Below are 20388 nucleotides of genomic sequence, written 5' to 3' on the forward strand. Positions count from 1 at the left end.
AGCTGCTTTATCCAGGCCATCAAATAAGGTGTGTAAAAGGGGGAGAAAAGGAGGGCATCCGTGTTCCTGGACTATAGTTTGACAGCTCTCTCAAGCGAGAAGCAAAATAACATAAGCACCTTACAGAAAAGTGTCCCTATGAGCACTGTTTGTGCTACAGGTGTTCCAGTCTGGTCCCCAGGTCCGTGCTACAGACCAGTTACAGATTGCTAAAACCTGGGCTTGACCCATGTTAAAGAAAAAGGCATCATTGCAACTTACTGTTGCTTGGAGCCCCTGAATGTCCATTGCCTCAGGAAGAAGCATCCTCAAAATTCAGCAGTCACTTTAAAACCAGTTTTATCAGTTTCACAATGGTCACTGTAAGACTGTGAGACCCTTTCTGCCCCAGTGGGAAACCAGTGCTACATACAACCTGATTTAACTCCACGTATTTCAGTGGACAGATTTGGCCTTGAATGGACTGTATGGCTGTAAAGACGAGATAGTGTCCACCCTGTGCTGCTATGGGTGATCCTAGTCCCCCTTTTCTAGTAAGAACCTGCTGGAAGAGTTGAGATCCTTGCTAGGAGCTTGCTACAGATCAGGTGTTAGATCAACGTGGCCAGAAACAAAGTGAGAAACAGCACCTGATTGTCAGCTGATAAAAGCACAACTGAACATCTGCCCTCCTTTTCTCCATCCCCCCCAAAAGAAACCCCAGCCACATCCTCTAGTCACAGCAGACTGGGGAAAAAAAATAAAATCAAGTGAAACATGCACAGTAAAAGTCACCTCTGGCTGGGTGCCCATAACACTCTAAGAGTTCCCAAGGTTTATAGTGCAATTTCATTTGACCTGTAGTTGAAGACCAGTCTCCATCGCCTTGGGTGATCAAGTTCTGCCGATTCCTTTGAAAGGTGTGCAAGACAGGTGTCACTGTAGGCTAAAATATCTCAGGAACCATTCAAGTAATTAGACTGTGGCACTGGTATGGCTGAACAGTCAGATGTGTCTGTAGAAACCAAGCCCAAGCTGTCTTGTGAATACCATGTGAGTCTCTAATTAGTAAACGTCTGCTCTTCTTCCCTTTTAGTGTTCAGTAACATTGAGGAGATTCATTCAACAAGTGGCCATAACTCCAGCACTGACCTGGAAAATACGAACTTCTCATACAAAATATTTACGTGTGCTAACAAACCAAGTGATAAGTGCCCAGGTACAAGCTGCCCCAGGGGAGCCCTGGCAGTGGAGAAACCACAGGGTCCAGGCCAGCCAGTATTACAGTACCTGCTAATTCTGTGGACAAACTGATCAGCCCATTCTTTCATGAGATCTTTAAGCATCTCCTCCAGCACACACTGGTGTTCAAAAGAATCATCCTCCCTTAAGTAAAATATAAAAATAGATCCTCCATCTTCGTTCATTTAACATAGCTGGCAGATGACTTCCGCTCTTGAGTTTTCTGTCCCACGTTTTCAAGGAGGGGGAGGTAGCTTTAGATCCAACAGGCTGTAGGCAAAAATGTTCCAGAAGATGGCAAACAAGACAAAAATGACATAAATAGAAAGGAAGATCCACCATAAAGTCTGATCTTGGAGTCTCTGCTCATAGTTCCTCAGGATGATGACACCGAGGGTGATTCCAACCATCACCCCTCCCAGGTGAGCCATGAAGCTGGGATGTGGGCATGGTGGGTAAGCGGAGGGGTGGAATCGCAGCCACACGGCTCTTCCAAATTCAAAGCTCACTGGAACAAAGAAGGAAAAAGAAATTAATTGCCTAGGTCTATCTCTTCTTAACTCCATCTTGCAGGCAGTGCTGCATGCCTGAAGAGATGGAGAGGGAGAAACTGCCTCGTATGGGGAGCACAGGGAAGCCATGGCCATGTAAGGGTTGCAGCACAGACATGAGGTCTCCCCAGTGGCTGGTAAGGGGTCTGGGTTCGTGGGAATGTAGATAGGTGGGGGAATATTCACCTTCCAAAATTCATACAAAACCATTTAAAAAAAAAAAAGAAACAGACTTTGAAGACAACTGTCTGTGATGAATACATGGCCTAGTTTCCCTTAGCATGTCACCTTAGGAATGTGGCTAAAGATAATTTATCAGTGTGTGTATAACACTGTTGCCGTCCCAGACAGGAATTGCTCTAGGAAACCTAAGTATTATCATTATGAAACCATTGTTTGTTTGTGAATTCAAAGACGAGGTGTTTGAGTCCCAGATCTTCACAAATGCCACAAGCTACAGACACTGGCTAACAACAAATCCTCACTTAAAAGCGCTTCTGCTGAAAGCCAAAATCTGCATTTGAGAGTGATGTGGTTTCTGTTGCCAGAAGGTCCAGCTGCGAGCTCCTACCAAAACTGCTGCAAAGTCAAAACTCTCTGAATCAGCATGAACTCTTATGACAAGGACAAACCAGGATTGCATGTGTGCCAGGTATTGTACAATACTTACTACAGATCAAGGCCACAGCCATCCGCAGCAGTTTGAATTGGCACTTCATTCCTGACCAGTTCTGGAAAAGAGACAAGGAAAACAAAGTGATGCTGCACACAAATCTGGAGAGATTTTACATTCAGATCTACACTGGAAGAGCATCAAGGACAACCATCCCTTGAAACAACAAACCTCTTTCGTTGCCTTTACCACCTGGCTGTGAAGTTTCTAGTCACCACACCAAACACAGTTCTGTCAAACCCAGAGGACATAACCACAAAGGATATATTGCAGAAATGTCCAAATTATAGACAGTCCATGACTTCTTTGCCTGGTGGTCTGACTTTCCTTGCCTGAGATGCAGCTGGTGTGGCGTGGTCCTTGGCTGGCCTTACCATTTTCCATTCTTCAGGTAGACTAATTTTTAATGTGTTAGTATGATGTTTCACCTTAAATTCTGACTTCTAAAATATTTGAATTTACCTACCCTGCAAAACCTTGTTGTATTAGACCACATCAAGTAAAATTATGTTAAGTAGTACCTAGCATTCAACACAAGCGTCACTCTGGTTAACGTCACGATTCACTTGGAGGCCCAACACTGTCACCTGTCAGGGAGTTTTCTCAGTGTGTTCAAGCCCTATGGCGCTTTTCCAGAGCTACTGCCTGTACCTCAGGCTCCCTGAAATTCTGTAACTTAGATCTTTTCCAGAGCGCACACAACTAATAAAGACCTCAATAAAAGCTTACTGAGGAAACAGCGCCATAAGCAAGCCTGGATTTGGCCTCCTCTGTCTTCAGGCTTGGTCATTAATCAATATAGTGGAATAAGAATCTCTGAATGATAGTCAGAAATCCTGGGAGAAATGTTTAAATCCCTCCTTTTCCACTTGCACAGAATTTCAAAGCAGATAAAGAGATCACATTCTGGGGAACTCAGAGGGGTTTTTGCCTGTTGAAAGTAGTATCAGATACCAAGCTAGCCAGGCTTCTTGTGACAAACTCTCTACCCATCACACTGATGGAATTTAAAAAAAAAATGCTTGTAAGCTCTTCAGCCTAACTGTAATGGCACCCAGTGACTTTTCAGCTTGCTGAAGAAATATTCTGCAATAGATTTAACATATATTCAAGTTTTATGTGGGATCTGTCTGTAAATCACTTCTGTGACTGCAAAAATGCAATCTTTACAAAATAAGGAACTAATTTCTCTCTCCACAGAGACACCTTATCCAGTTGGAAGGCTCTGAACTCACGCTGATTAAATACTGTGCTGCTTCCTTTTGTTTTCATTTCCATGTACCTGTTTTGAATTCCTCTCCCCACTCTTTTCCTTAGGGTGACACGCTTTATTGCTTCCCCACATTGGTTATTTTATGTATTTAATTCGAAGAATATTTATTTTTACAAGCAGGAATGTTCTCATTTCCGCTGGTTACCAGGAGGCACAAGGGAACAGAAGATTCAAGAGACCCTCCCTGCAACTGTCCCTCCTCTCAAAGCACCTGTGCAAGACTCTGCTTTACCAGGAACCAGCCAGCATGTCTGTCAGCAGGGGGGGCCATCTCAGCTAGATACTGAGCAGAGAGAGAGAAGGTGGAAAAAAACCCAAACAAACAAACCCGCACAAACAAACCAAGCACACCACACCAGAATGGGAAAAGAAGTAAAAGTAATTTCAGATGAGAAAAGAGGCAGCAGAAGAGTCTCCACACACCTCTGGCAGAGCCTCTTCCTCTAAAGCAAACCAAAATTGTCCCCCTCTGAGCCTGCAAATCTCGGTGTGAAGAAATCCCGCGTCTGCGCTACCACCCTGTGAGACAGAGGAAACTTCCTCCTGCTTCTGTTGGCCCGGTGGCAGGGAATGCAAATCACGCTGAAAATATGAGACTGCTGCCTTCACTGCACACAAGCATTAAATAGAAGGTTTTCTTTTAGGCTTGACACAAATACCACCGTACGTGCACATTTTCCAGCACCCATATAACAGACCTTCTGTCTCTACTCCAGCCGATGGGCATTATCTTCCCACTCAAACCCCGGAGAGGACACATTACCATCATTTTCATGGTTATTCTGCTCTGACGTTGCTGGCACAGGGCAGACACGCAACCCTGCACCATCACACACTAATCCTCCCTCAGCAAAGCCACGTTTTCCCAGCAGTCAGTGTAGGAGTCACACAGGCTGGCAGGCTGGGCTTTACCACCACCTAGCTGAGGACCTTGGAAGAGCTCCTGCTTCCAGGTCTCAGAGGAATGACGATGCTGGTACTTCCTGACCTTTGCAAAGTATTACGTTAGGTGAAATGGCAAAAAGATGCATCACTAATATGTCCAGGCTTCAGCTTCAGTCTGGGGTTTACGAGTGGAGATAAGGGATGTTCTGCACGCAAATCCACCAAATCCTAAATTTCCTTAAGTACCTACCGACATTACATGACACCTGCAGACAGCAGCAGGCCTGCAACTTCTGCAGAGCCCATCAGCTCATTCTTTTCCAAGCATTTGCCAGCCCTCGCAAGGAGAGCTGATAGCCGGGAGTACACTGGTAAGTCTTGGATTACCAGCTTCTTTGGCTTCTCCTGGCAAGCCGCCAGTCATCAGGGCACCAAGCCACCAATTGCAGTCTAACATTTCCATCCCAGGACCACTCCACTGAGAGCAGACTTAACTGGGGCAAGCTCTGAATGACCAACAGCTGGGTCAGGCACTATTTCCAGTCCCACCAGACCTGGCTCACTTCCGAAGCGGTTAGACCGTCATTCTGGTACTCACCATGACTATATTGGCCAAGTGAGCGGAGACAAGAGCATACACACCTCCAGAGGAGCCCACCACAGGCGCTGTCATATCGGCTACTGACACTGCCAGGGACCCTGGGAGAAAGAACAAGGGGTTTTGACAATTGCCAGCCAAATAAACACACTCTCTCCCACCCTACATCCCTGCCACTGCCTGTTTTGTGCTAATTGCTGCAGGTCGGTAATACAGAAATAAAGAGAAGGGAGGGTGGAATCAATTGACTTGTGCAGCCAACTCAGTCCTGTGGTACTGCCAAGGCAGCAACCGATTGATTCTTTTGCACCTACTTTAAAAGTGGCCAAGCAAGGCAGCAACATATCGTCAAACCTGTGCTGCAAAAAGACACTTACTGACTAAAATAACAAGGAAACAGGAGATAGAAAAATGTCTGTGTCTTGTTCCTTACCTGAAGATAAAATAGAAGTAGCTCCCATGCCGGCAAGACAAATATTTGCACAATAAGAAGGAACTGTGGATTTGTAACTTAGCACAGGTGTCTGATCAAAGCACAGCCTGTTACTTATAAAACTTCAGAGTAAAACTAGCTAAAAATAACCTGGTTGGAGGCAGTAAACACAAGACAGCAAAATGACAGGTCAAGCACATAAAGGCACCACTAATAACAATGGATCCAAACATAGACACTGCTTCTCCTTATCCCAGTTGGAGGCTTGGATCTGCTCAAAGCTCCTTTCATTGCAAACCTTAACAGAAATTTAAGAGACAAAGGCAGACTTGGTGCTACAAGGCAGGGATAATGAAGATCTTTGCGATGAGCAGGAATGGGAAAAAGACGCAATGGCAAATCTCAAGAGAGTCCTCAGTGGTATAGAATCTAACAAACTTATTCGCTAATTGCTCAGCTGATTCAGGGTCAAGAAAGTGCTGAGGTTCCACCAGCCAACTCTGCTGATACCTCCCCCTCCTTCACTGTATGGCCCTGAGACTTCCCAGCTCTTAAACACTGCCATTAAGGAAAAAGTTAATGAGAAGTTAAGAAAGGAGTAATAAGAACTTGCAGTTAAGTCCTCAGATATTGCACTGAGCATATACCTTCAGTCTCTTGATCTCAGTCTCAACATGTCTTCTTAGTACAGTCAGACTAATGATGAAAAATAAACCCATAAAAGTAGGGAGTGGCCATTGTGGCTCACGTCTACATTTTACTGTTTATTCCTGGTTGTTAGGAGCTGTGTTATCTTTATATTGCCAGATCCTCAGCATAAGTGTGCCTCTCTCCTGGCACACGTTAAAGAATAAAGCATGTTTAATAATTGACTAACAACTTCAGCAAAATGGAATGCCTTTCTGTGTGGGACTGTCTGGTCATATTTTTAATTCAGTCCTGCACTAAGAAGGGAAGTTTTCCCTTTCCATTTGGCACTTTGACAATTTATAGGTCATAAGGTGTGAAAGGTAAACCTGTGAGGAAGTGGCAGCTTGCCTGAGGAAAAAAAAAAAAAAAGGGATCATTTGTGTAACAGAAATGAACCAATAGTGCTGGGTGGGCTAGTGAGCTTCACTCAGGCTGTGACTACAGCCTCCAGAGCTCTGGGTGCTAAGCCCGGCCCAACGCCCAGTAAAACCTGCCCCTGGCCCTGCAGACCCTGTCAGCAAGTCCACGGCCACAGGAATCCGAGAGGCAGCGGCAATCGGAGCACTTGTCTGGGCTCAACTGCAGCAGACTCAACGCTTGCTTCCTTTGCTTACCTGGCACGGATGTGCGATGTGTATTTACAAATATATAAATGAAGCCCTGGGGTGTGGTAGATGGATCTATATAGAAAAGCTAATGTCTGGAAAGTTGTAGATTGGGGACCACTTTAGTGCTTATTGAAGTAACAGGCAAGAGACAGTGGAGCTGGTCTGCTAACTCCTTTCTCTGCAGTAAATAACGTGGTGTTCGTACCGTGCCTAGTCCTGTGTCCTAGTCCAATTATTCTTTGCACAGCCTCCCTACTGGAATATAGAATTTACTAGTATCCAATGCAGCCCATTTTACAAAGGCTTTATCTGCTCATTATGGAAAAAATAAAACTAAATGCCTGGAAACAAAAATTCACCATAAAGCTTGAACTAAGGCAGTCAATCATTGTCCAAGTTCCACTGTGAAGCCCTTGGTTGTTTTCACACCCTCCTCCTGTTTTGATTAGATGTTGATCTATTGTCAGCTAACTTCCATCACCTCCAAACTGCTAGAAATGCCAAACAAATAAAAGCCATAAAGCACAAACTAAAAATCAATCAAACCCCATGGCTTCACGATTAAATGAATTTCCAGATTCCTCTGCACTGCTCACAACCTCCAAACACTTCTTGCTTACTCATGCTGTAGAAAGCAGACAGCACAGGACAAATGGAGGAAGAACTGGCACAGGACCTGGGGAAAAAAATGACTCTTCATGCAGGGATGCCTGCGATGCCACCTTTCTTCCGGGCCTTTATGAGACACAAGACAGCAAGACCTCCACATTCAGAAAGACGATCTAAAGTAAGGCTATTTTAAACTAACAGGTTGTTGGTGCCTTTTTAGCAGATCTCCTAGACACAGAGCCTGTGGCTAGTTAGAAACAGATGTCAAGTTGTAGCATATTTCCCACTTCCAGCCTTCAAAAGAATTTCAACACACAGAAGATCAGCAACTGCTCTTCTCCTACACCCAAATGTCACAAAACATTTCTCCTACACAAAAGTCAGCACAGACCATTTTCAAATGTTTCTCCATCTGGGGCATCCAGAGGTGTCACCTACCTGCCACAACTCCAGCAACATACACAAAACTGATCCTCGCAGCTCCATGCACCATTTCCAGGGGAACCCCAACCAAGAGCTGAAGGACAACATTGAGTCCAAGGTGTTCTATCCTGCGGCAAGGAAAAACAACATTTGTCCTCTTTTCTACGTCTTTGTCTCCCTTCTCTACCCTTGAGACAGAGATGTCTTGGAAAGCAAATCAAATAGCACCTCCTTCATGAAAGTAGATTGTAACACTGGGGAAAAAAGTGGTTCCTGAAAAGAAATTTAAACTCAGACAGAGCTGCGATGTTTCTTCCCTCCCTACTGCTCATTATGTTTTTCATATCCGCCCAGGTCCTTCCAGCCAAAGATCTCATTAGTATGTTCGGTTCTTAGTGAGACTTTTTTTTCTTGGGGGTTTGTTTGGTTTTGTTGTTGTTGTTTTTTCTTGTTGTTATTGTTCCGGGTTTTTTTTAAATAGGGGGTTTGAAGAAGTTAAATGACTTGTCCAAAAAAGCAGTAAGATGGTAGCAGAGCCTGGAACAGAAGCCAGAAACTTGACCTGCTCCTCTCTTCTCCCCTCTTAATGATACAGCCTTTCCCTGCATGTATGACACTGCCATGATGGGAGCAGATATTAAGTCCAGAGCAAGGTAAGCCTAGCAGTCCCAAGACAGTTTCTGTTGCCTTGTGACACATCCGCCACTTTACTGTTTGTGCTGTCTGACCCTCGTTTCCGCTGTGCCAGCTTCAATGTGATCATGGTCAGAATGGGAAGCACAGGGCATTTTTACCTCTGGTTAGGTGCCCAGTGAGGCACAAGGTGTATTCACTGAAGGCTGCTGCTCACCTGCCCTTGCTCTCATTATAGCCAACAGCGAAATTCCTGCTGAACACGGGGAAAAGTTGGGCTGAGACTAGTCTTGTAGATAAACCCTGCTGTGCACATCAAGATGTGCAGGACCACTGCAGCCTAGAGGTAGAGAGTGTGACAGCTAAGATGGGCTTATTTGGTAGACTCCAGTGCAGCAGATTTCTCCTGTGCTGAATCAATAGTTTCAAAGCAAGCCCTTTGTTGTCCTAATCAATAGTATTTAACGAAACTGCCTTGCTACTTTTCAAAGCTCTGTACAAATATTTACCCATGCCTTTGCATAGGTGACAACAGCCCCAAGCCCCTGCACAGGGTCCTTCTCAACATGGTGCTGGTGTCCAAGATTTACCCAGGGCTGGGACCTCGGCAAAGGGCCACACCACTCTGGACCAGTGGTCTCATGCATTCTGTTTGGAGAGTGCCCGAGTCTGCTTACAAAGCAGGTGGGCCTAAATGACACAACGGTACCTTTAACACAAAAGGCCAGCATCTTTTGGGAGAAAGAGTGCAAAATAGCTACTGCACTGAAAATCTATGTCCTGTTTTATACAAGAAAAGGATTGCTCAGACAGCCACTAGGAATCTTTGGTTTAAGGTATATGCATTTTCGCTGTTTGGGTCTTTCTTCATGTTACCATAGCAATTTCCAATATACATCAGAGAAAAATACTGATGGTGAGATGCAGTAATGACAGAACAGTCTCATAAAAAAGAGTTTAAAGTTGGACCAGAAAAACCTGCTAGAAATGATACTGCTGGAAACAGTCCTCTCTGGATATCTTAGTAGGTTTGTTTCCGCCGAATTTCTCTCCAAGGATAAATTTATCTCCTGCACGAGACACACAGCACTGCCATTTGTCATCACGGGAAACTGCTGTATGTAATGGAGTGTTTTTATTACCTTGCTCAAGGCTTTTGAAGCCACTGGGTATAGGCACGTTCTGGCACCCATTCTGATCCTGCGTGTTCACAGAACTTAGGAACTAAATTAGGAGCAACCAGCAAAGGTCAAACTGAGATCACAGAAAAGAGTCAAACCATCCAAGTGCCCTTTTCCAGAGGGGAGGGAGGCAGCTTTGGCTGGCACACAGTCAACGTCATGAGGCAGCACCTGACATTTCCACACAAAGCACTGGGTCTTATTTTTCAAAGGAAGCCTTTGTAAGAGCTCGGCAAAGTTTATCCTAGACTCTAAACTGACTGCCCTGATTCACAGCTGTTCTTAAAAGACTTTCCAGGAGCAATCCCATTCACTTCTCCCCATCATGCTAAGAGCTTTGAAGGCTCCACAGTCAATAAGCACCCATAAAATATAATTAGCCTTTGCCAGTGTTGAATGCATCATTCTTGAAATGACAATTTCATTGATTTATTAAAGACTTTCTCCTTCCCCAGGACCAAACAAATGAGACTGAGCATCAATGCAAGTCATTAGTTATGGCAGTGTTACAAATGCGTGGGCCCCAGATAATCAACGTCTGCTTTCCATGAAAGCAGAAGGGCAGAATTTACAACTTTGCCTGCCTTTTCAGCCCTTGACAAAGCTCCCTCCATCAGGACCAACGTGCATTTTTGGAATCTTTCTAGAGGCACAGCCAGCCAAGCCTTAGCAACTGCTGTCTTCCTGGACACCTTCTGGCTGTCACTTGCTCTTCAAAAAAACAGACTGAGTGTACTAAATTAAGGAGGAGGCCACATTACCATTTTAAAGTCTCAGCTGGAAGCAGGATAACAATAGACCCCATGGCATTGTGTTAGCTTCTCATTTGAAAATGAGAGGAGAATGATGGGCTTCCACTAACAAATGTTATTACCTTTCCAAGATTTATCTGTTCTCTTGATATCAAAGGAGTTTAACGCACAGAAGTTACCAATAAATGAACGTTTAGCCTAACTTCAGATACTGCAGATAAATCATGGGGTTTATTGTCCCATTGGGACTCTCCATTGTTTCGAAGGCTACGTAGCTAAAGAACTTTGAATCCATCACAAAAACAATGAGTCTCCTGCAAACCACCTTCCTCACTGTTCATCTTCGAGCCAGCCACAAATGTGAAATAAACCTGACATATTTTTCAGCCAGTAAGTGTGAAGAAATGCCAGAGTTCTGCCTGCTACAGGAAAGAGTCACTTTGCACAGGTTAGGAAAGCTTGGCACAGGTGATACAGGAAGAAATTTAAATGCTGCAAAAATTGTTCCTGTGCAGGTGCTTCTCTTCAAGTATATCCCAAAGCAATCTGCGGTTACATGAGTGAGATAGTACAACACCACCAGAAGAAAACCCAGATACGAATTAGCTAACGTTAGTTAAGAACCAAGTGTTTCTTCCTTTTTACAAGCCTAGTTTTACCCACATCCTCAGCAATGGAAATTTCCAATTCTCATTTTACATAACCAGCCTCACATCTAAGCCCAATAGTCTCCACTTGCAGTCTGAAACTTGTACACAATGGACTTTTTGAAGGGATTTAGCATGCAAAGAACAGATGTTGCCTCGTACAAAAGTTGCATCTATAAATTTTTTCCTACTATCCCATTGGGTCGAATCTGTTCTGTGATTTTTATCCAGAGATCTGGGGCACACCTTGTGCTTAAGGGCAATTATACATGGAGGCAGTTATTTCATGGCAGAGAAGAGACATCAGCATGTCTTCCATCAGAGACATAGACAAAGGAAAAGATCAGCTTCATCTTTCTGGCCTTTCATAGAAGAATACTAACTGATGGGAATATAGGCTTTCTGTTTAAGAACAAATGGTCTTTATTCACTTTCAAACTATAAACTACTGCTAAAAACCTTGTTGTGATTTTTTGATGACAGAATTAAAGAAAATTGCAATTATCCGCCAGGAATGTGTGAAGATAATGATCTGAGAAACTACCCAGAGGGGGTAGAGTGTTTTGTACAGGGATGAACTTTCCTGTGACACTCACTCATCACCATGGCATCACAAACATCACACAACTAAGTCTCTTTGAATCTTGGGAGGACTAGCACAGTCGAGAAGCACAGAGTAAGAATCCCCACGCCTTTTATTCTCTTCCCAGGTCTGCTACATACCTCCCACAGGATGAAGGAGGATTCATTTTACTGTGCACCTTCATTTTGCGTTAGATGGACCATTCTCTGTTTATCTGGTCAGTCGAGATTGTCAGCTCTTCAGGAATACTGGTGTCTGTACAGTGTGTACAAAATGGGAGTTCAATCTTGACTCAGGCTTGTAGACATTATCTCAGTCCCTACAGAAGGGACGACATTACTAAGTGATGACATACCATAGGCACAGGGAATTTCATTGACTTTTCCAACCTCAACCAGGAAGTCTAGCAAGAATGCACCACGTAGTTTTTAAACGCCAGTCCAACACTTTTGCAGGCTTGTTCTGGCACTTGCACGGCTCCTCGAGAGGGACACTGGGCTACAGTCTGGTGAGTTTTAGGAAGCACACACTGGGAAGTGCACAGTAAGAGGGAGGTGTGGTCCCCCAACGCTGCTGGGAAGAAGAGCAGCATCTGTTAAGTTCTTTATTTTGCCTCCTCCCTTCAGACAGCTGCGAAGGTTTGCCTCACATTGCCAACACTCCACAACAACTTCAGATTTTTAGATGAGCTTTAAATTGATTTTTAAAAATTGATTTCTGAGCTGATTCTGCACTTCCTGCCTCTCTCTGGGGAACCTGAACTGAGGAGAATCTCTGCAGTTTGTAAGTACTCACCCTGCATGCATGAATATGTAGGTTAGGTACCTCCAAGCCTGAGCACGGAGCTGAGGATGGTAAAGTAATGTGTTCTTCAGGTATAAGGGATGGGTGACTTGCAGCACAAATCTGTCTAATACCACTCCATTGTAAAGAAAAAAGGCAACCTAGAAGAGCAGGGAGATTTCTTGGTTAGCAAATGCCTTCTCTGGCTGAAAAGCACTTGGTAGCTCAAAATCATGGAGAAGAAAGTCAAATGTACAATAATTTTTCTCCCATTTGACAGCTTCACACAACATGAAAGTTCCTTGCGTTGAGGAACCTGCAACACATTGGTATAATTCAATATGTGGCTTTCCATAACACACCAGCCACTGAGTCAGAGGAACTCAGCACCCTACTGATCAGTGCCACGTTATATCCTTCTGCGTGCTTATTCCAGTGCACCACTCAGCAACTGTGCAAACATCTCATTCGGGCAGCAGATGAGCAGGTCAGAATATTTAATCCAGTTTCTATTCCCTCCTTCTTCTCTCCATTCACAGAACAGAAATAGCCACATAGGAATTTTTCTTCTAATTCCATTATTTGACTTACCACTTTCCCTAGAAATGTTGAGATTTTTTCTCCTCAAAGTTTTGCTATAGTTTCCCAAATTCTGTAGTTTCATATACAAATTGTTTCAATGACTAATAACCATGCCTGGAGACATATAGGATCACAGTCTCCAGTTAAACACACACATACGGTGAGCCAAAATGCCTATCAGCTCTGTGCTTGTCCTTGTCTCAGTCTGAGTCCCACTCTAGCCCTTGTTCATGTCCCAGCAAAGCCTCTGGCAGTGTGGGCTGAATTCCCAGACAGAAGACATTAAGGTACTTGCCTCTACAATAGTGATGGTGATCATGAACCAGGGTGGAGGGCAGCAGGTGTAGCTGTCGTAGTACCACTTGCGGTCTATCTCTCGTGGCAAGGTCTCGTACGCAACATGCCGGATCAGCCTCTGTGAAAGGCTCAGCCCCGTTTCCTCCAGCAGTGCCTTGCTGCACAGCCTCCTGTTCCCCTGAAGGATGGCTTGGCGGAAACTATTTGACCTTTTGTTGCTCATCTGGATATAAAGAAAAGGAAGAAATGCTGAGGACAAAGCAAGGCCTGGTTCAACCATTCGGGGAGATCAGTGCCAGTTTGGCAGCACCAGGTTGGAGCTGTAGGAACCAAGTCTCAGCATGATCACGGGGTAATCTACATGTGGTGTGAGGAAAACCAGTACTAGGGTTTGCTGTTACGGTGCAAATAAACAAGGTCAGGGCAAAACACTGGCAAAGCAGAGCAGAGGCTGCTGAAGCACCAGGCTGAGCTCTCTGGCCCATTCTCAGTCTTCCATCCACTGTGTTCATCATCAGTTATCATGATCCCCATTCCTGTGTTCTCCTTCCCTCAGCTCTCCCTGCTCTGTCACACTTCCCTGCACCTGCCGTCTCTTGGGGCAGAAAATTTCTTGAATGTAGCAGAAGGTACATTCACAACATCTAACCCTTGTGTTCTGGTCCTTGTTGGCACGAGTCAGCTCTGAGCAAAGAAGGTTATCCCTTTCTGTAAAACAAAACTGCATGAGCAACAGCAGCAAAACAACGAACTAAACCAGTGGACAGGCTGTCTTAGTTGCTGTAAACTTGCAAGAGGAAAGGATTTCTTCTTTTAAAACAGTTATAGTGACAGGGGGCAGGTTTTGAGATGGCACAGGCTTTGGAGGATGCAGCTAATTTGTATATGCATTATCACCATAGAATTAGCTATCTATCTTTTGAGCATACACACTCCCAATTTGGATGCATAATTAAAGCAATTGCATTTGCAAATTAGGCAGATGGAATTTCATGCCTAGCCTGCTTAGGAGGGAAAAAGAAAATCAGGTCTGAAAGAGCTTGCTCCAAGATTTGGGTAATTGCTAATTAGCCCTGATGTCAAACAAACCTGCTGCATTAGAGTCACTGTCTGTAGCGGCTGAATCTTTGGCAGGAAGGCTCAAAAGGATAACTGCACATCAAGACCACTGCAGGGGGACCCTTTACAGGCAAAGACAGCAGAGTGAATGCAACAACCTGGTCCTTTTCCTGAAAGAACTGCTGACTGATCTCAGGAACACCAGTAGTCTCACAGAACCAAATAAGAGATGACATTCAACAGCATTGGCTTCCAGTTGTCTTGGATCACACTGGTTTTGCTTAATATCCCAAAGACAGCAAAACCCAAGGCTTGTACTCTCAGTGCCCAGGCAGCTGGGTAATTGTTCCAAGCTGGACCAAGCTGCTTAAAACACAGTAATCACTGCAGGGAGCCACCTCCTGTTAATCACTGCAGGAAGGCGAAGGGGCCATCTGAGGTGATGGCACTGCGGCCCATTCTCCCAGCAGCTGCCCAGCCCTCCTTAGCCTTCCATTTGCAGCCTGTGCTGTATCAGTGGGAGCCAAACTTCACCCCAAAATTGAAAGCCTTACAACTCTATCTCTTCAGAGCTCTTAGCACTAGCGAAACCTCCCGCCAACTCAAGCAGGAACATAAAAATATTTGTCAGGCCCCCTTTAGAGCAGAGGATATGGAAAGAAGGTCCAGGTTCCCTCTAAATGCCATAGCCTTGGCATGGTTTTACACCCAGATGAGGCAGGGTCACAGTGTCAGGAGCTACTATGCACACAGAAAAGCCCCACAATCCAGTAAAATGTGGATGACTGGACATACTGAGCACCTGTTAAAATGAGGCATCTCAGTGAGAAGACATCCTGGTCCCCTACCTGAAATTATTGCCCATCACACCAAAGGGGAAACGAGAGCCAAAGGAGCAGCACAGGTGACTGCCGGGGCTCAAACACACACATAACCCCACAGGCCTTTGGGTGATGCTCTTAATCTCAGACTAGGAGGTGATAGGCATGAGGAGAGACAGACCATTAATTCACTATCGCTGCTCTCACCATCTCTTGATGAGAAGCCTATTTTGGAAGACTCAAATTTTCCCAGAGTCTCCCCCATATGGTCATAATTTTCTGACTCGATTTTGGAACTACATAATATTGGTATTTATGAGCCTAGTATTTAATCATCAGCTGAAAGAACATTGGTCCCATTGTTGGCCTGCACATCATTACAGCTCCAGGAAGCTCAAGGCAGCCCACCCCACTTCTCTTCACGCAATTGATCTGAGACTTCTTTAATGAGCATGATATTAAAGCTGCAGGCAGATGGGTACAGCAAGCAGTATGTGGGGAATGAAGGTGGCAGTGGGGACGACATATTCCCTTAGTCCTTCATGCCTGCAAAAGGTTATTATGCAGAGAGAAATAAATTTCCCTTGCAAAACGGCCAAGCTGACATGACTGGTAGAAAGGCACTGCCACCTCTGCCCTTTGGTATTCCCAGACCAAAACAAAACAAGGCTTATGCTACAGCTCTGCTCAAAGGATGGGTTTGGTACATCTGCCAGAAGGGAAAATTTTTTCCTACTTAGATCTGAACCTGTCTTCAACATTGAAAATGTCAAAATTTAGGATAAGAGTCCTTATCGTCTAGTGTGGGAGAGTGCCAAACTCTGGCAAAATACAAAGCCCCACTTTTGTTCACAACACACGCCAATCCAGAACTAGTCTCAAATAATCTGTAACTCACAATGGAAAATGTCCGTTCCCATTACAGACCAATTTTTCTGGGTTTCTTGGCTATCTGCACTACTGTTGCTGCCCCAGATAAACAATAGCCAAGCCATGTAGCATTTCTCCATTTTCATGGTTGTGTGGGGCACAGTACACTTTCCATGGATTTTATTCAGCCTCACTCAGGAGGTTTTGAAAAATATGGATTTCTGCCCATCATGTATTGGCATCTTTGAGGCTAGGCTACAGCTTTTTTAAAACATGTACAACACTGTGATAGGTAATGCATTCAGCTCTCCAGCCCTGATACTCCAAGACACAGAACATTAAATCAGAAGTTAGCGAAAGCTTTTTAAAGGCCTCTGTCAGCTCCGGTTTTATAACCCACTTTACTTACAAATGCAGCCTTTCCAATCAATTTTGCTTTCAAGATTCACATTTATTTCCTTCCCTCACTGCGCGGTTCTACAAAATGCTAATGTGGGTAAAGACTCCTTCTCCCAAAACGCATATCTCAGCATCAAGTTCATCTGTCACAGATGTTCACATCCTCTGAGCCAACCTGGGAGCACTTTCCCAAACAGTATCAAATGGGAAAAAAAAGCAAATATCAACATCCTGATTTGCTCTGACAAAGCAGTGGTTTCCTCTGGGGACTGAAGAAAAGTTAGAGGCAGGAGAGACCAAATAAATTACCCTGGTCATTGCAGGGGTATTCCCTGCTCAAGGTTTTCTCTGGGCTCCTGTTAAATGTGTCACAGTTAGACCTTCCAGCACTTCCATTAGAAAAGGTAAACCACATTCAGATTTCAAGGTTAATTGCAAGAACGCCGCTTGCAAGACAAGGCTAACACTGTGGTTAAATAATATTGTGTCAAAACAGAGCAAGTTTGAAACTTCAAACCCCCCCAACACCAGTTCCATTTTCCATTGGTGCTGGGAATGGTTCCACAACTCAAATGAATCCAGATTCAGTTTTCCAAAGCAATTTTTTAAAAAATATCTTCATAACATTTCCCATTCAAGTGTATATTTTAGATATATACACAATTAAAATGACCATTTAAGTTGACATTGTACTTTCAAATTCCAACTATATATGATTGGAAACAGCTGAGGAGTCATGGTTAAGGATGGAAATCTCTGTGCTAAGTTGCACTTTAACTGGCATAATAATGATTTGCCAGAGTAGCTCACTTGGAAGAAAGTGCTCTGCTGCTGCGATGTGTAGCCAGTACCTAATGAACTCAGATCAATGTCCAGTCTGAACACACTCCAAAAGCAGCTTTTGCATGCCAGTTATTAAGTTTCAAGATACTCACCTGGCCCTCTGCAGCTTTTTTCCCTGCTCAGAACATGCATGTGGCTCTTGGAACATCAAAAATTATCAGTTTTCTCCAAAATGGGAAGGAAAACAACATGAAGGCAGTGTGAGGCACATCTGTCAGGAGAGGTATCCAGCTCCTGGAAGTGCTCCCTGGAGTAAGAACTTTGCACCTCTATAATGGCTTTAATGTATTGAGAGGTAAGTGTTGGATAAGGACACAATCAAACGACTGCTCTCATCTATCTCTGAGAAAACCTCCTCCTTACTCATAATAGCATAATACTAGATCAAATACTGAAGTGGAGAGATTCTCAAACCTTTTAAAATTAAATATTTATTATTATACTTTGAATAAAGGCCAGGAAGAGAGCTCAGGAATCCTATACTTTCAGCCAAGACCATGAATCAAGGACAGAGGGAACACTTAAAGGGGTGTCCAACTGGAAGCTGAAGGATGTCCCAGAGGACTCCAGATGGGACTCCCTGATGTTTGGCAGAGGATCTGCCCTGGTTCAACAGTCCGGCAACTAGAAGCACAGAGGGGAAGAAATGGAGCTACAAAACCTGCAGCTTTTCCTGCAGCAAACCTTTCCAGGTTAGCGACAGAGACAAACACCGGACAAAAACACTGGAACTGAGGTCCTGGGTTATTCTGCAATAGCCTTTAAGCTTAAAACACTCAGTAGAAAGTGAACAAGGATTTAGCAGGAAGAGGAGATATTCATTTGGCCAAACTTTTGTCTTGCTTGGGGATTCCCCTGAGAACTGGAGATTTAGGCTTTATTGCTTATCTTCCCAGTGGCTCAGGTAATAAATAATTATATATGGTTCCTGCAAAGCCTTGTTCACCGAAGCCTTCTATGCAGGCTGTCAGCTGGTTCAGTAAAGGACATGCAAAGACACTGGAAGTGGAATTTATAGCTACTTCATGACTGTGCTATGAAGCACTTCTAAGTACTTTTAAAAAAAACCCAAAGCAAACCATGGTTTAAAGGACTTCTCCTTCCCCCAAGAATACAGTACGTAACTTCCTAGAAGCTGACCTCCACAAGGATAATAGAGCCCTCCCGGTGCTGTGACCAAGCACAAGCATGTACTTAAACACCACCACATGTAGTTTCCAGGACTGACAGCTATAAAATGAAGGAAATCACTAATTTCACAGTGATTCTGTGTCAGCTATGCTGCTTCTTTCCCTCAGGAAGTTCACAAGGCAGGTTTGGGAGCAGGAAACTAGGGAAAAGAGAAGGAGCCCTAAAAAGTTTGGATGTTAGAAATCAATAGCAACTAGAGGAGTGAGAAGAGAGATGCTGTTTTTAAGTAGTTTAACATTCTGGCATTAGCGTTGCCTACTGATTAGAAAATGCAAAAAATGCAGGTGAGGATTGAAGGACTGATGACATAAAAATCAATGGCTTCTTTACAGGAGTTATTCAATAGTAGTGAAGACAATTTGCCATTTTGCAGAAATCACATCAGGTGGGTGTGAGCTGGCACAATCTCCCATTCCCCAGAGGAGGAGGATGTCCAAACCTTTCACCTCCCACCTGCTGCTCATTAGCTTGTGCTGCTCCAGGACTCAGTGCAGTGAGGAGAGAGGAAATAGCCCAGTTCTATTCCTGAGCCTGATGCCAGCGTGTTGGCTGGCCCTAGGCCATCACTTCTGTAAAAGAAATTACATGATACCTCTTCCTGCTACCTAAGTGTTGTGCAGCTCAGTTAGTGAATGCTTGCATGGTACTTTGAATACACCCAACTGTAGAACAAGCAGCTGTTACTATAAATACACCACTGATCACCAAGTACCATCGACAATTTATCAACCTGGAGCTGAGGAAAACCTCACACTCACTGTGATCTATTTAATAGTTGCTACATTTATTTTACTGTGTACTGAAATACATGCAAGGGACTAACAAGGCAGCTTGATCAGATACAGCAAATCAATGTCATTGCATCACAGTAATTTCACCTTCACATTGCCCATGGCCTGACTGAGGTTGTGACCTGGATCCTTGACAGCTGTGCCCTGTTATCATGCTTTTCTCATTCATGGAAAGACAGGACACACAGAAGACTCTTTCTAAACCAAGAACACATGCATAAGTGACCAGGACAAATGGAAGGACCAAATCCCCATGTTGACCACAGGAACACACAGAGATGCAAATCATTATACTCTGCATCAAGAACACATCCAGCTTTTCAGCCAAACCTTTGAGAGGTCACTAACTTTCATTGCCCATTGACTTTGTCACCCACGTTTCTCTTGCTGCTGCAGTAAATCTGCTGGGATTCAGGTGGGGAATGACAGAGCAAAAACGGTGCAAAGCCCTAGGAATAGCCACTGTTCAAGATACCTATCTTGCAAACAATATTTCTAGGCCATCCTGGGCATTTAAGAACACATGTATACATCCGTGTTGGCTCACCAAAATGCCTTGATGAGAAACAGGGAGATCCCTTCACTAATTAACTCATTAACAGAGATAGAGAGGCATCCAGATTATGACTCATGCAGTCTGAGACATCTCACCTGGGATTAACAAATATGACCTAGGAACACTTTATGCCTGTTGCTGTTGATGCCTACACCAGTGTAATATGACTCCACCCAGCAAGTCAACACATTATCTATATATTTTGCCTGGAAGTGGTGAAATCTCTAGATAAAATAGGAGACATCCAGACTGACAGACCTCTGCTTGCAAACAAATGGCTCTTTGTGACAGCTACCAACTGATACCGAGAGCAAAAGCCTCTAAACCAGCAGCCACCACTGCTTCATGCTCCTCTTAAAACAGCCCCCAGAGTTTCTTCCAATGCAAACTTGTTTCCCTGGAAAAAAAAAAAAAAAAAAATCAGCAGCAACTTGGC

The 20388-nt window shown here is 44.1% G+C and overlaps 1 protein-coding gene across 1 annotated transcript in view; it reads right to left on the minus strand.

Moving 5' to 3' along the window:
• Nucleotides 1-529: 529 nt before the first annotated feature.
• Nucleotides 530-20388, minus strand: part of RHBDL3 (rhomboid like 3) — a 51824-nt gene continuing 31965 nt past the window's right edge. The window contains exons 5-10 of the mRNA XM_065647840.1: nt 13421-13645; nt 12556-12704; nt 7980-8092; nt 5202-5302; nt 2443-2503; nt 530-1729 (exon numbers count right to left, since the gene is read on the minus strand). Coding sequence (XP_065503912.1) covers nt 1458-1729; nt 2443-2503; nt 5202-5302; nt 7980-8092; nt 12556-12704; nt 13421-13645 — 921 coding nt within the window. The 3' untranslated portion in view covers nt 530-1457. The remainder of the gene's footprint in view (nt 1730-2442; nt 2504-5201; nt 5303-7979; nt 8093-12555; nt 12705-13420; nt 13646-20388) is intronic.

This window comes from Caloenas nicobarica, chromosome 18 (assembly GCF_036013445.1).
Source record: "Caloenas nicobarica isolate bCalNic1 chromosome 18, bCalNic1.hap1, whole genome shotgun sequence".
Classification (NCBI taxonomy): domain Eukaryota; kingdom Metazoa; phylum Chordata; class Aves; order Columbiformes; family Columbidae; genus Caloenas; species Caloenas nicobarica.